This window comes from Caretta caretta, chromosome 9 (assembly GCF_965140235.1).
Source record: "Caretta caretta isolate rCarCar2 chromosome 9, rCarCar1.hap1, whole genome shotgun sequence".
Classification (NCBI taxonomy): Eukaryota; Metazoa; Chordata; order Testudines; family Cheloniidae; genus Caretta; species Caretta caretta.
Window position 1 is genome coordinate 21,543,631 of NC_134214.1, and position 14,078 is coordinate 21,557,708.

General features: G+C 40.8%; 1 protein-coding gene across 1 annotated transcript in view; it reads right to left on the reverse strand.

Annotated features, from left to right (window-relative positions):
• The window catches only part of OTOL1 (otolin 1), a 29,658-nt gene extending 15,903 nt beyond the window's left edge, over window positions 1-13,755 (reverse strand). Inside the window, exons 1-3 of the mRNA XM_048864469.2 lie at window positions 13,257-13,755; window positions 9,333-10,213; window positions 8,136-8,295 (exon numbers count right to left, since the gene is read on the reverse strand). Coding sequence (XP_048720426.1) covers window positions 8,136-8,295; window positions 9,333-10,213; window positions 13,257-13,755 — 1,540 coding nt within the window. The remainder of the gene's footprint in view (window positions 1-8,135; window positions 8,296-9,332; window positions 10,214-13,256) is intronic.
• Window positions 13,756-14,078: the final 323 nt, after the last annotated feature.

The window sequence follows — 14,078 nt, forward strand, 5'->3', positions numbered from 1 at the left end:
CAAAAGACTTTAAATAATGGGCAGATGGCTGTGTTTCTTTATTGTTTGAATAACATTTTGCGCTTTTATTCTGGGGTGGGGGAATAGAACAGTCTTCTTACAATTACACATTCATTAAATACACTCGGATTTTTTGAGGTTAAATTATACTAATAGCACCTTTTAAACTCCATAATTTCATTGCAAAAGCCATACTGAAGATAAAGTGAAGCAATGTTTGTTATCTCCTACCTTATGAATGTTCCCTTTATCAGGAATACCCGCCCAGGATGGCACATTGGAAAAGCCAATCTTATTCTCAATCAGGCAGTAATCTGTTTTATTTCTTTAATTACTTTTATTGTAACCAATGAGATGGGCCACTGTGACAGAGAGAAAGTGAGATTGGTGAATTCTCCTCAAAGTAACTAGAATGACACTGAAATTTGAGGAAATGCAAATGTTGCCCGCAGGCTGGGACACTGCTCTTCACCTGGCCCTTTCCTGGCTACTCTCCAGGTCCCTACTACCAGCCTGCCGAGCATAAAGGACTCTCCTTGCAAAGCAATGCTTTTCAGAAGATGCTTACACAATCCTTTATGCTACTCCAGACAGATAGGAATTTATGGCATGCTATTTGCTGCACCCCAGGGTCAGATGAGAAGAGCAGAAGGGAAGAAACACTTGGAGATTGTTCATGATGAGCAGTGTGAGAGATGCATGCCGCTCCTCACTCAAGTCCCAGGCTGCATTGAAGTCAATGTGAATTTTATCATTCACTTCAGTGGGACCAGGATTTCACCCCCAGGATTTAACAGTCACTGAGATTTTCTACTTAGGTATGTGTAGGGTTTTGCAAAGTAAGGGAATGGTCTTGTTTATCTTAACCCCACCATCTTTCAGTGTCTACAGGAAAGGTGAAGAAATAAACTGTAGCGAGTGTGCATAAGTGTAAGAAAGCCAGTGAGAATAAGGCAAAAATCTCACATTTCCTAATGTGTTGGCAAGTCTGGGCTGGTGAAATGTTTCAGATTGACAGCTCTAGAGTATGAAGTACGCACCACAAAACAGGTGGGGTCTAGGCAAGCCCCTTTCCTAGTGTCTCATGGCTAAACCAGGAGCTACTGAAATCATGAAACCTGGGTTCTATTCCTGACATTCCCACAGACTTGTTGTATGACCTTAAACATGTCACTTCACCTCTTTGTGGCTCAGTGTCCATGTCCATAGACAGTAATTATACTTACCCTACTTTGTAAAGTGCTCTGAGATTTAGAGAGGAGAAGTACTCTATAAATGCTAACCAAGTTAAGTGCTTTTGCCCTTTAGCAAGAGGGATCACCTCTAGGGATGGAATGGTAGTATAGTTTTCACACCTTGACCCTTTCCTGTACATATCCAAGCCGGAAATATATTTCCAACATCCAAATTGTGTAGAAGATCCATAGATAACTGTCATAAACAGGGCCTCTCACTCTATTGTAATATTTGGAAAGTGTCATTTACAGCAGAAGCCACTTAAATGTTAATATTTGCCAATTGTCATCATGTAGTAATTGCAGATATATTGTTAAGTATATAGCAAAACTGTGTATCTCAGCTACCGCTGTATACTCCCATTAACAAATGGCGACTACTATAAATGCATTCACTTGAACACTTTTATATTTGATTTTGGATCAATTCCAATTCCTGAAACCATTTGTTTTAGTGGAATTTGTTTGGATTTCTCATAGAGTACTATCCTCAAAGAGGTTTTTTAGATGGGGAGTTGTGAGATGTTTTTGTTACTTTGGTTTGTTTTGTTTTTTGCCTTTAATCCCCTGAGCCTTCTGACTTTCATTCTGATAGAAGAAATTTCATTTGTTTCTTGGTATATGTTATGTTCCATCAGAATCATTTTACTTTGGAGCAGTTTGGAAAAATTTAACTTGTGTTTCTGTACTGGGATAAATTATTAGATATTTTTGGTCTAACGAAGTATGGAAAATGTAATATACAATATATTCACTTTGGATTCCTTCTTGTACCCTCCTCAGCTTCCTCAATTCTTATATTCACATATATTTCCACTTTCTCTCTATAACCACAGGTTTCAGAGTAGCAGCCGTGTTAGTCTGTATCCGCAAAAAGAAAAGGAGTACTTGTGGCACCTTAGAGACTAACACATTTATGAACATAAGCTTTTGTGAGCTACAGCTCACTTCATCGGATGCATCCAATGCAGTGAGCTGTAGCTCATGAAAGCTTATGCTCAAATAAATTTGTTAGTCTCTAAGGTGCCACAAGTAATCCTTTTCTCTCTATAACCAGCTTTCATCTATTTTTAGCAAAATGCATGATTCTAATATAATCATTTTCCTGCTTTAGACTCTTTCATGATTTTCCCCAATAACACTTGGCAAGCTGCCAAATAAGAATACCAATTATAATAGCAATATATTTCATTGATTTAGGACCAAATTCCTCTATTGCAATAGGAGCGGGATTGAATGTCAAGTCAAACTGAGTGAAGTGTGTAGACAATATTCGATTGTAAAAAATATGTATTTTTGGTCATGTCAGAACTCACATTTTTCCTTTATTATCAACCTTCAGGGCTCAATCCTGCTCCCATTGTATGAGCTGAACATTTTGGCATTCACCTAGAATATTTGCAGAGAAAATTAGTTTTGAACTGGTTTAAAGATGTTTAATTCCTTTTTGTTTTTCCTTCTCCACACCCAAAACTGCCTTTATAAAGAGTGGTTTCCCTTTCCCTTAACACAAGGTCCATTTTGGTGCTCTCATTGTTTTAAATTTTGGAAACTGCATAGTTCACCAATCATGTTTGTTCATTTTAAAAGGGAAGCTAAAGGTGGTGTCTCAGTGATATTATACAGCACTGTGCCTTTAAGTAAAGACAGGACAGACTTAGCACAATGGAGGGTTCAGTGTGACTAGGCCAGGAGACTCGAAGTTGGAAACAAACTCTGGCAGCAAGAATTTTTAGTTTCTCAGCAATGCTTTTCAACTGGAAAAGTCCGACTGATAAGAGATGTAATTTACAGCCAGGATCCCAAAGGTTATTGCTTGTCTCATGATGTTTAGATTGCATGTGATTCACTGTCTTCCATAAATACACAACTAAAGTTCATATAATTTTACATGCTAATTTTCGTATTTTATTTGAATGTTCTCACTTACCCTCATTGCCAAAGCCAAAAAGTGAGCTACTGATCAGACACCTGTTCTGGAAATAAAATGGTGACAGTGAGGAAAAACCTCACCAGCATACATCCAATACAGGGCATGGAACACTCGATAATTGCACTGTTCTGTTCAGTCCCTCAGAAGCATCTGGTACTGGCCACAATCAGAAGACAGGATACTGGGCTAGATGGACCATTGATCTGACCAGTATAGCATTCTTATGTTCTTTTTACCCCTTTATCATTGCTTCTAGCAAAGGAAATTAAACAGCCAGAACAACACACTCACAATTATTGTGCAAACCATGGGTCTAATTCTGTTATGCTTATTCACTCTGAGCAATACCAATCACCGGGGCAAATTGACCCTTCCCACATTAAAAATTGTGGGACAGTACTTTTTTACAAGTAAATTCTCATGTGAATTCCCAAGTGAAGATTACTCCCCATTGTCCCATCAGACAGACCCCATGGGATCCATGCAGAAGCCCTCATCCCCTGCTTCTGCACCACCTGTCCACTCCACAAACTTTCTGGCTGCATGGTTTCTATTGGAGTCACTCTACACCAGGGAATAGTGGCTCCTGGGGATCCTCAGTGGGGCCATAGCCTTGAAATGTATTACCATAATCAGGTAAAGATCTGCAGTACTGGCAGAGAGGATGTTCTGCCTACTCTCCAAGCCTGTGTGGTGTATTGAAAATTGTGTTAAAATTACATTTTTAGAAGAGATTTCCTGGTCCTGCTTGCAGGCTAGGGAGCTCAGTATGGAAGTGTGCAATCTGGGTTTTGTATAGTCAGTCTGCAAAGAGTCAGCCTAGAGCAAGGCCAGTCTTGTTATGGAAGCTGAGTTAGGGAGCAGCCTGTTTTGTCTCAATGTGTTGATGGTGTTTTTTTCTTGCGTGTTAAGGTTCTGGATTCTAAGAAATAAAATAGTGTTATATTGCAACCTTCCAAAAAGTGTATTTTATGTTTTACCATGTGTGTGTGTGAGAGAGAGAGAGCTGTGAAAATAACAGCCTGCACCCTCCTTTCACCAGTCCACATGAATAGGTCTCCAGCAGGTCTAGCTGGTATGGTGCCAAAAAAGGTGACTGAGATCCACAGCAGCGTGGAATGAGGTGACCTGCAATCTGGCCCACTGGTGCTGCCCTGGAATACAGAACTGCTCAATATGAGTATGGGTGACAGGATATTGTGTCTAAATTTTTATCTACAGCAATAGCTCTTTGGATTTTTGTCCAGAGAGCATAGCAGGTGAACAGAGGGTATGTCTACACGGCAAAGAAAATCCCGCAGCTGGCCCATGCCAGCTGACTCAAGCTCACGGGGATCAGGCTAGTGGGATGTTTCATTGCTGTGTAGACTTCTGGGCTTGGGCTGGAGCCCAGGCTCTAGGACCCTGCAGGGGTCCTCATCCTGGTGAAAATAAAACCAGAAATTAATTTCATTTGATGATTCAGCATTTACCATGTTACAGTACATTCAAAATTCAGTTTGGCCATTGGACAAGAAAGAATTAGTTTGTTTCAGACCTTCTTAAAGTTAACAATCAATTCTCCTTTGATAAAAGGTGCTGGAACGGTAATCTTCCTCTATCTATTTGTAATTTAAACATTACCTTTTCTCTCCCCAACACTCACACTCTATGACTTTCAGAAATAAAAAAAGCTCAGCACGCTATTAAACATACCAGGCCATATTGATTCATCAGTTTTTCAGAACACCCAGTTGATTTCAAAGAGGAGTTTTGATGTAAAATCCATTATAGCCCACTCTTAGCCCACACATCCTGACAATATCATGGAATAATAACCACTCAGAGCGACACTAAAAGTTAATGCTTACTAAGCTGAAAATAGGACTAAGATCCTCAACCCAACAAGGTCAGTTCATTTTTAATAATATTGGTTTGTGTATCCATTAATCAGTCCCAATTCTGCATATTTTAAATTGAAATTCAAAATATTTAAAACCTGACGAGACAAAGGAGACAAGCTGCATCGTTTCACAGGGGATTAGGCCTTTGTAAAGGGATATATTCTGTTCTCAGTAACACTGATGTAAATCCAGAATGACTCTACTTAAGTGCTTTTGAAGGCAACTGATTTACACCAGTATAATAGAGCAAAATTTGGCCCAGAGTCTGCAACAATTTGCGATCTTTACATTCTACTTTTTTTGCTATTCAGTTTTTAGACTCTTGTTCTGCTTACGGACAGCAGTGAACAAGAAGAGGATTGACAACATACTATGGGCCCAATCCTGCCAACTCCCACATGCCTCCTGAGAGATGCTGAGCATTCTCAACTTTCATGGAAGCCAACGGGCAGGAAGACCTCAGCCCCTGACAGAATGAGATAAGACACCTGGCAAGTTTTTAATTTCTTTTTAATATGTTGTTTGTTTTAACATTTTTTAATTGCACTCTATTGTATTCTTCTGTATGGAAGGACCAAAAATAACAGGGAACCAACAAAATGAGACTGTTTTGCAAAGTATTCTCATTAACCACAATGATAAATTTCCAGGATTAAGGAAGAAAATTACTGGTGTTAATGGAGTTCCATTCTACAACTGGAAGCCAAATAAAATATGATAAAAGATACAAAAAAAATACAGTGTTGGTACAAAAAGGGTAATTTGCACTTGTAATTTGAAATGAAATTGTGTGCATTAGTTTAATCAACTGCATTACAATTACAATGAGTATTTGGGTCAAAACATGTAATTGTTTCTTGAATGCTACCAAAGTTGCTCATGTATTTTAAATGTCTTGGAAAAGGCTAGGTTCAGCTGATGACTCATTTCTTTCTGCTTCCTTTAAAAAAAAAAAAGCTACTTAGTGCAAATAACCTTACGGTGTCAGTGTCTAAAGGAAGGCAGGAGTTATAATTGTTTCCATTGTTTAACGACTCAGCATTGTAATATCACATGTATAATAGTAGAACAGCAAACCCTTTCAGAGCCTTTTACATATTATTATGAACAGGCTGCACAGTACAATGGTCATAAGAGGTTGCTTGGTCTATTGCAGCCTGAGCTGCACCAGTTGCTCTCTATTCTGTGAATTATCATGGACCAGCTCTTCCAATCCTTATTCTTGCAAGTAGTCCCACTAATATCAATGGCTCAGATCAACACCAACACCTGGATTTTGAATGGCCCTGATCCTCTAGATGTGGGTCAGAGCATGCCCGACCAGGTCAGACCCAAAAGGTAAGATATCTTTCCCTCGTTTGATGATCACGCTGGGGCTTACGGCTCTGGAGATAGGCATCCAGTGAGGCATTGTGTTCGTGCCCAGAAGCAGAAACATAGGTGCTTAGGGAACTTTTACCACAAAAACGTAGGCACCAAGTGAGTTCAGGCACCTACAGAATTATGCAGTGGCCAAGCATGAGATTTTGCAGATCTCAGCAGTGCCTAAATCCAGGGTTTAGGCACCTAAATTCCTTTGTGGATGTGGGTCAATGGGACTGCTTATATGAGTAGTAGATAGCAGCATCAGGCCTACACTGGAGAACTTGTCACATCTGTTCAGTCAGGAGCTACACATCATGAAACGGCTATCAAATTGGTTGTACTGTAATAAAATCCTAATGCTGGTTTCAAATCAGAACCCTTCAGAAGCAAAATAACTTATTCAACAGTGCAACTTTTTAAATCAAGATTATTGCCATTCACAATGCTACCTGTGTATTCACCAAAGCTACTCTTTCCTGGCTTCCAGTGTAATGCCATATTTGTGCCTGGTAAGGTTAGAGCATTATCTTTGCTACAAAGACAGCTTCGATCTCTTGTTGGTATTTGCGTAAATGACTTGAATGCTGTCTGTGTGGGAGCTGAAAGACTATTACTTGGTTCTGTGAGAATTTCAGGTGGGTCAGTGAATGGGAGATTTTATCTGTAAGTCGACTGCACATGATGGAAAACTCAGAATGTGTCTTTGTTTTCACGCTAAGCAGTAATTATTGAATTTTAGGCACAGTTTGGAGCGCCCAAAGGCTGGGCACGTAAATGAATGTTTATCTTCACTTAAATCACTTTCTTTATTAATATAATTTAGAATTCACATTTAACTGATATAAATGAGGCATGCAGGCCATGAAATGCCTTAAAGTATATACCCACAGACATTGCTAGCATCATGCATTTCCACAGGGAAAAGCTGAGATTTGTAAAGCTGACTAGGAGATTTAGGAACACAATTCCCATTTAAATGAGTAGGAGTTCTGTGGCTAAATCACCTATTCATCTTTGAAAAATCTCAACCTATAGCTCTGTTTAATCCCAAACATCCCAATAAAGAGCCTTTGTGAAGAAAACTAAGGCTACCGCAAAACAAGAAAAAATAACTTTTTCTTATTTTACCTAGTATGAAAAGAAATGTTTCTCTTTTTTAGCTAGTTGTGTGACTCAGTAAGAATCCAAGGCGGGAAAAAACAACTCAAACTATTGTTTATTTGCCCAGCTAAATAAAGATCAAATAATGTACATAAGGTTATGCCAAAGTAACATTAAGGGCCACTCTGCCTTCCTTCCAGCCCCTAAGAGTTTTTGGTGCATCAGGAAATCAGGATCAGGTTAAAAGATTGTGACAGACCAATAAAAGCAAGGAAACACAAACCTAAAGGCAAAATCAACTCTTTGTGAGCCCTAAATATGCAAAGTTGTCCACCCCCCTTGACTTTCAGACAGGAAGAGAGAAAAAGGGACACCCCTAGCAATTCCCTATTCTCCCTCTTCCTCCACGAGTAGATTTTTTTTTCAGAGGTGTTTGGCGTTGGTTGAACTTGAACAAGGTTTTCTGGATGCTCTTTCTTCCACTACAACCTCACACCTAACCCCTGTTAGGAGACTTGTGGGGGTAATTTATGCCTTTAGGGCTGAGAGGAAAGGGCAGGATGTATGTTGCTGTCTGAGGCAGGGAACATAACTATCAGGGCTATTCACAGTACTAACCACTATGCCAAAGAGGAGCTGTTTGCAAGAGCAGGCCTATGGGTGGCATTTTGGAAACATATTTGAACAGTTTGAGTATATTTGGTATAATGCCAGCCGCCAGTTCAATAAAGGAGACACAGAAAGTTCCTCTAGAGGTGGTTTCACTTCCACTTGTTACCTAAATGTAAAAAATGAAATTGGAAAATTGCATTTACAGGCACAAAGACAGACCAAAAAAATAGCACAAAAAATAGAAAAAAAGGTGAATATCTGAACATTGTAGAAAATAGGCCAGGATTTTGTTAAAAAGAATTAAACAAAATGGATGCTAAATGGACAAATGGAAAGAAACAAGTAAATCCATCAGGATAAAAAATTCAAAGGAAAATAGGCAATGAGATGAAATAACAAAGAAAACCAAAAAAAAGATGTTTAAGGTAGAGCTGGGTGGTTAATTGTTTTTTGCAGAAAACTTTGAAATATTTTCATTTATTTTTTTCAAAATTTCCCACAAAAATGTATTAAATTTTTGACAGAAAACCCAATTTCAGTTTTCACAAACTGAAACATTTTCTGTTTTTTCTGCCTTTCCCACACACACACTTTTTCCTTTTACACACCCTTTTGCAGAGGCAATGTCACGAAAATGTTTTCTCTTTTACATTGAAAAACTAAAACATTTTGATGGAAATAAAAATTTTCTGCTAAAATGTTTGATTAGAAAAAATACTCATTTGGACCAGCTCTCATTGTGCCCTTTCTCCCACTGCTGTCCATATTATAGTATAGTATCTTTTAAGAATCTGATCCTAGATTCTGTGATTGTAAACGTCTTGGGGCAGGGACCAGTGCTTTTAAATTTCTGTAAAATGCACAAGACACACTTTGGTGCTACATAAACAATTCACAACAGTGATTATAATGCCCTTGCTGAGGTAGAAGAAAAAGAAATTACACCCATTCATAGATTCCATAAACAGAATTTGAAGTTAAATGAAATAGAGTGAAATGTACAAATATGTAACATATTACAAACAAGAGCAATTTGTCTTTGTGATCTGAGTTGAAACTGTCAATAATTGGCAGTTTATAATCACAGCATATGTGCCTTATCCTGCAGAGTGCTGGATGTCCCCCAGCTCCTATGTTTAAGTACTGCAGGAACCACATCTACAGTATTTTATATGATTTTGAAATTTTCTAGTCAGGGAATACCAGAAAACCTGAAAATACAGAATCAGTGGTTTCATCAGCTATCAGGCCATTTTGAGATGCGTTCAAAATCTGAAGCCAAACTTTATCATCTTCATTAAGATGAATCAATATAGATCCAGAAACCTGACACACATTATATGCAGCTTGTTTGACAGGTCTTACACTGGACATTTGCAGAATTCTTTTACCATTGTGGAAAAGTGCACCCCTCAGTGATTTGCTAGAAACACTCACGTGGTAACTGAAAGAGTAGATGCCTCCAGTACTGGCTACAAACACACCTGACTCCACATTATATGCTTCATTTTCATTAAGGAAAATTTTATCAAATCTCACTGGAGACCCTGGTGGTGGGAAGCTGTTTCTTTTTTGAAGACCAACGGAGAAAGCTGTGATGTCACTTTCTTTGCAGTCTCCTTTCTGTCCTTTTTCTCCTTTCCGTCCTGGAAGTCCAGATGGTCCATGTTTTCCAGGATGACCCATTTTTCCATAAACCCCAGCATCTCCTTTAAGACCTGGAGTCCCCCGGACTCCTGGTGGCCCTGCATATCCCTTTGGTCCCCTCATACCTGTTTGCCCTCTTTCTCCTCCATGACCCTTTTCTCCAGGACTCCCACGCAGTCCAACATCACCTTTTGGACCCGATTTTCCACACTCGCCTTTGTCTCCCTTAAGTCCTTGAGGACCTCTAGAACCAGTGCTTCCTGCATCACCTTTATTGCTGTTTGGACAGGAAGAAAACCGACCTTGTTCTCCTTTCTGACCAGGAGGCCCCGGTTTACCTAGATCACCTTTGGATCCTTGATTACCCTTTTCTCCCTTTCGTCCTTGTTGTCCAGTTTCTCCCAAGAGCCCTTGTAGTCCTTTTTTTCCTGGGTTACCTACAAAGAAAACAATTGTATTTCAGACATTACCATCCTATATATGCTCTTTATCAAGTGTGGAATGTCCCAAACAAACATAAAATTCCATATCAGAATGTTCACTTGACATTTTCATTTTATAATGGTCATTCTATAGTGTGTGATTATAGAAAGCTAAGCTGTAAGTTTTCTATGTGAAAAATTACCCATTTGATATATTTTACAATAGACAAATATTTAAAAGAATGAAAAGTCTTATCACCTCATGCTATTTGTCATTTATACATTACCCTGCCTTTAAAAAAATACAAAAAAATTGTTAAATTAAGGACATATATTTTTTAAATTATGTGTTTATGTTTTTAAAGGTTCTGAAGATGAAATTTAAATTATGTAATTTAGAGATGGGTCAACATTTAAATCTGGATCTAAACTTCTCCAAAATTTAAGTGTGCCAGATCCAGAGGTGTGGTTTGGAGCCATCTCTAGTCTGATATGCTAATGTTTCATGCGAAATAGTGAACTACAGTGTTTAGGAGTGGTCATCATGCCATCTCAAAAGAACACATAATTGTGGTGCTACTGGAAGAGCTACACAATTCAAGATGGTCAGCCGTTCCACTCTGCAATCATTTGCAGACTTTAATGACCTATATAGGATTTCAATCAAAACTAAGGGGCCTGATCCTCTAGAGGCTTACACACATTAGTAGTTTTATACATTACCTACTCATGGGATGACACATATGAGTAAGTGGTTGTAAATTTTTAGAGCCTGGTCTTGCAAACATAGGGTCATCCTTGATTTTTCTTTTGAATACAACATTAGAAAAAATTGGTATATTGGGGTGACAAAAAAGTTACATTAACTTTACAAGTTTACAAGTTTTACAAGTTTTTTTAGAAACATTTTTTATTTAGAAAAGAAATTACTGTTCATGTGGAGTAATCTTTAAAAACAATTCCAAAGGGTTTCTTGTTGGCTGCAATAAGGATAAATCCTCTCATTTTTTATGCTATCGTAATTGATATATCAAGGGGAGAATAGAACCAGTACAAACACTGCACTGATACAAAAGAATATGCCCAGATATTATTCTGTATCATGCCGAAAATTTTCTAAATTTGCTTCATGGCACCTTAGTTGCTCCTAAATGTGGATTTATTACACGTGTTAAAATGTAATAGCTAGGAAGGTCCAAAAGCTACAATCTAGTAACTCCCTAAATGCTTGTTTACATGAAAGACTATAAACACTTCATGATAGCCATTTCAGTCTATTGAATAATAGCTCTTGTCTTGAAGAATCCTTAAATACATACGTAAAGTATCTGTAAAGTGTGTTTATTTATACACCAGATAGCAATGATTCCAAATGAGCCATTATGACTCATCATGCTGAATCTCAGATACTTCTAGAAAGGTTTGCACTTTTCTTAGCTACCATTAACAATCCTAGGTGTGCTATAAACTAACACGTGCACATACATGTGATCAGTAACATCATGAGTTGTGACACAAAAAAGCCAGTGCAATCAGGATGGTCCTCAGCTTGTCCGAAGTTGTCTATTGCAGGTACAGCAAGAATACCAAATTAGCACACAACACTGTGTGTGACATGTGTTACAGTGGCTAGGCACAATTGGACAAGGCGGGTTTTGTTTTGTTTACATTCTGTAGTCAGGGGTGAAAGTAAGTTAGAGGACTTACCGGTACACTGGAGTCCTGAGCAGGGGGCATGGGAGCAGGACAACCGGAAGAGGCATGGCCTTAACCGGAAGAGGCGGGGCCTTAAATCCCCTGGCCCTTTACATCTTGATTTAAAGGGCCCAGGGCTCCAGCTGCGGTAGTGGCAGCTGAGAGCCCAGGGACCTTTAAATCACCCCCGAGTTACCAGCTGCAGAGGCGGCTGGGAACCTCAGGGCTCGGGCGCGATTTAAAGGGCCCAGGGCTCCAGCTGCTGCTACCACAGCGGAGCCCTGGGCCCTTTAAATCACTGAGGAGCCCTTCCTGGCTGCTACCGCTACCCCGGGGCTCTGGGCTCTGGCAGAGCTTTAAAAGGCCTGGGGCTCCGCTGTGGTAGCAGCTGCCGGAGCCCAAAGCCCTTTAAATCCCCGCCTGAGCCCTGCTGCCCGAGCCCTGGGGTAGCGGCAGCCAAGCTCCCTCGGGGATTTAAAGGGCCCCGGGGCTCCAGTCCGCCGCTAGCACCCCAGCCCTTTGAATCCACTCCGGAGCCCCACTGCCGCTACCCCAGGGCTCGGGCAGCAGGGCTCAGGTGGGGATTTAAAGGACTTGGGGTGGTAGTGGCGGGCTGGAGCTCTGGGGCCCTTTAAATCCCCACCAGAGCCCTGCCGCCGCTACCCCAGGGCTCGGGCAGCAGTGGAGATTTAAAGGACTTGGGGCTCCAGAAGCCACTACCACCCCGGCCCTTTAAATCCCCTCTGGAGCCCCACCGCCGCTACCCTAGGGCTTCGGCAGCGGGGCTCAGACAGGGATTTAAAGGGCCATGGGGGGTGGCGGTGGCTGGAGCTCCAGGGCCCTTTAAATCCCCACCAGAGCCCTGCTGCCCGAGCCCTGGGGTAGCGGCGGCGGGGATTTAAAGGGCTGGGGCGGTAGCGGGGGCTGGAGCTCCGGGGCCCTTTAAATCCCCACCAGAGCCCCGCCGCCGCTACCCCAGGGCTTCGGCAGCAGGGCTTAGGTGGAGATTTAAAGGGCCGGGGTGGTAGCAGCAGCTGGAGCTCTGGGGCCTTTTAAATCCCCACTGCAGCCCTGCGGCCGCTACCCCAGGGCTTTAAATTGCCGTCTGGGAAAGCTGGTCCCGGTACAGCTTACTTCTAGCTTACTTACAGCTTACTTACTAGGGGTGTACCGGCTTACTTTCACCTCTGTCTGTAGTTTCATGCACAGTCAGGGCATAAGCAACATGTCCAACTTAGAATTGCACATAGAATCCAGAGTTGTGGTTGCTCAGCATGATACTGATGCATCTGCTTTTACCTAGGAAATAATTGAGCTCATTTGAAAAATGTAGCTGACCAAAGGCATTAAGTGATAAAATTACCTGGATCCCCTTTTTCGCCCCGTTCTCCCTTTTGTCCTTCAGGCACAGGACTGTCACAGAAGCACTGTTTTTCTGTTGCACTTCTGTTTTCCTTTGGTGTATTAATGGAGAAAGAAGCAAAGTGATCATCAAATACAATGCTTTCACTAGCACCAAGTAATGGGATTAAGATGGTATCGTTTTCCTCCTCTCCTCTAGGATCAATTGTTACTGAAAAAGTGTTCTCAGTGTTTGTGTTGGTAAATACTTCTGAAATGACTGGTTGTATAGGGCCAGTAGAAGTGGGCTTCAGCTCTTGAAGGTTAATGTTATTTTCCACTCCACCTGCCTCATTGTTAAAGAGAGAGGTTGCTGGGGGTGTTACAGCATGCTGGGAACTTACTTGAGTTCCAACATCTGCGACTGGATCAGTTTCATTTCTCCCCAGGTCTGGACCAGGGGGAACAGTAGATGCTTGTTTGGGATCTTCAGTTTCAGCAGCACCATTGAGGGCATCCATTGTGAATAACTGGTTGGGAGCTAAACTGAAGATAGTTGTAGATGCCACAGGACACCAGACACTGCACAGCAGAGCCTGTGTCAGGAGTGTAGAAATCATTCCAGCAATAGTCAGAAAGCGCACTGTAAAATAAAAGTGACCAAACTATAGCCATGCTCTTATGAAAGACAGAGGTCTGAATGGATAACCATGAACATGCGCATTTATAGGAACATAAAGTAATTAAAATGACAGTCTATATGATATCTGAGTGTATTTCAGTGAAGTAACTTGCACTCCTAAGTCCTGCCACAGGGCCCAGTTATCTAGGACTTCATTTGGGG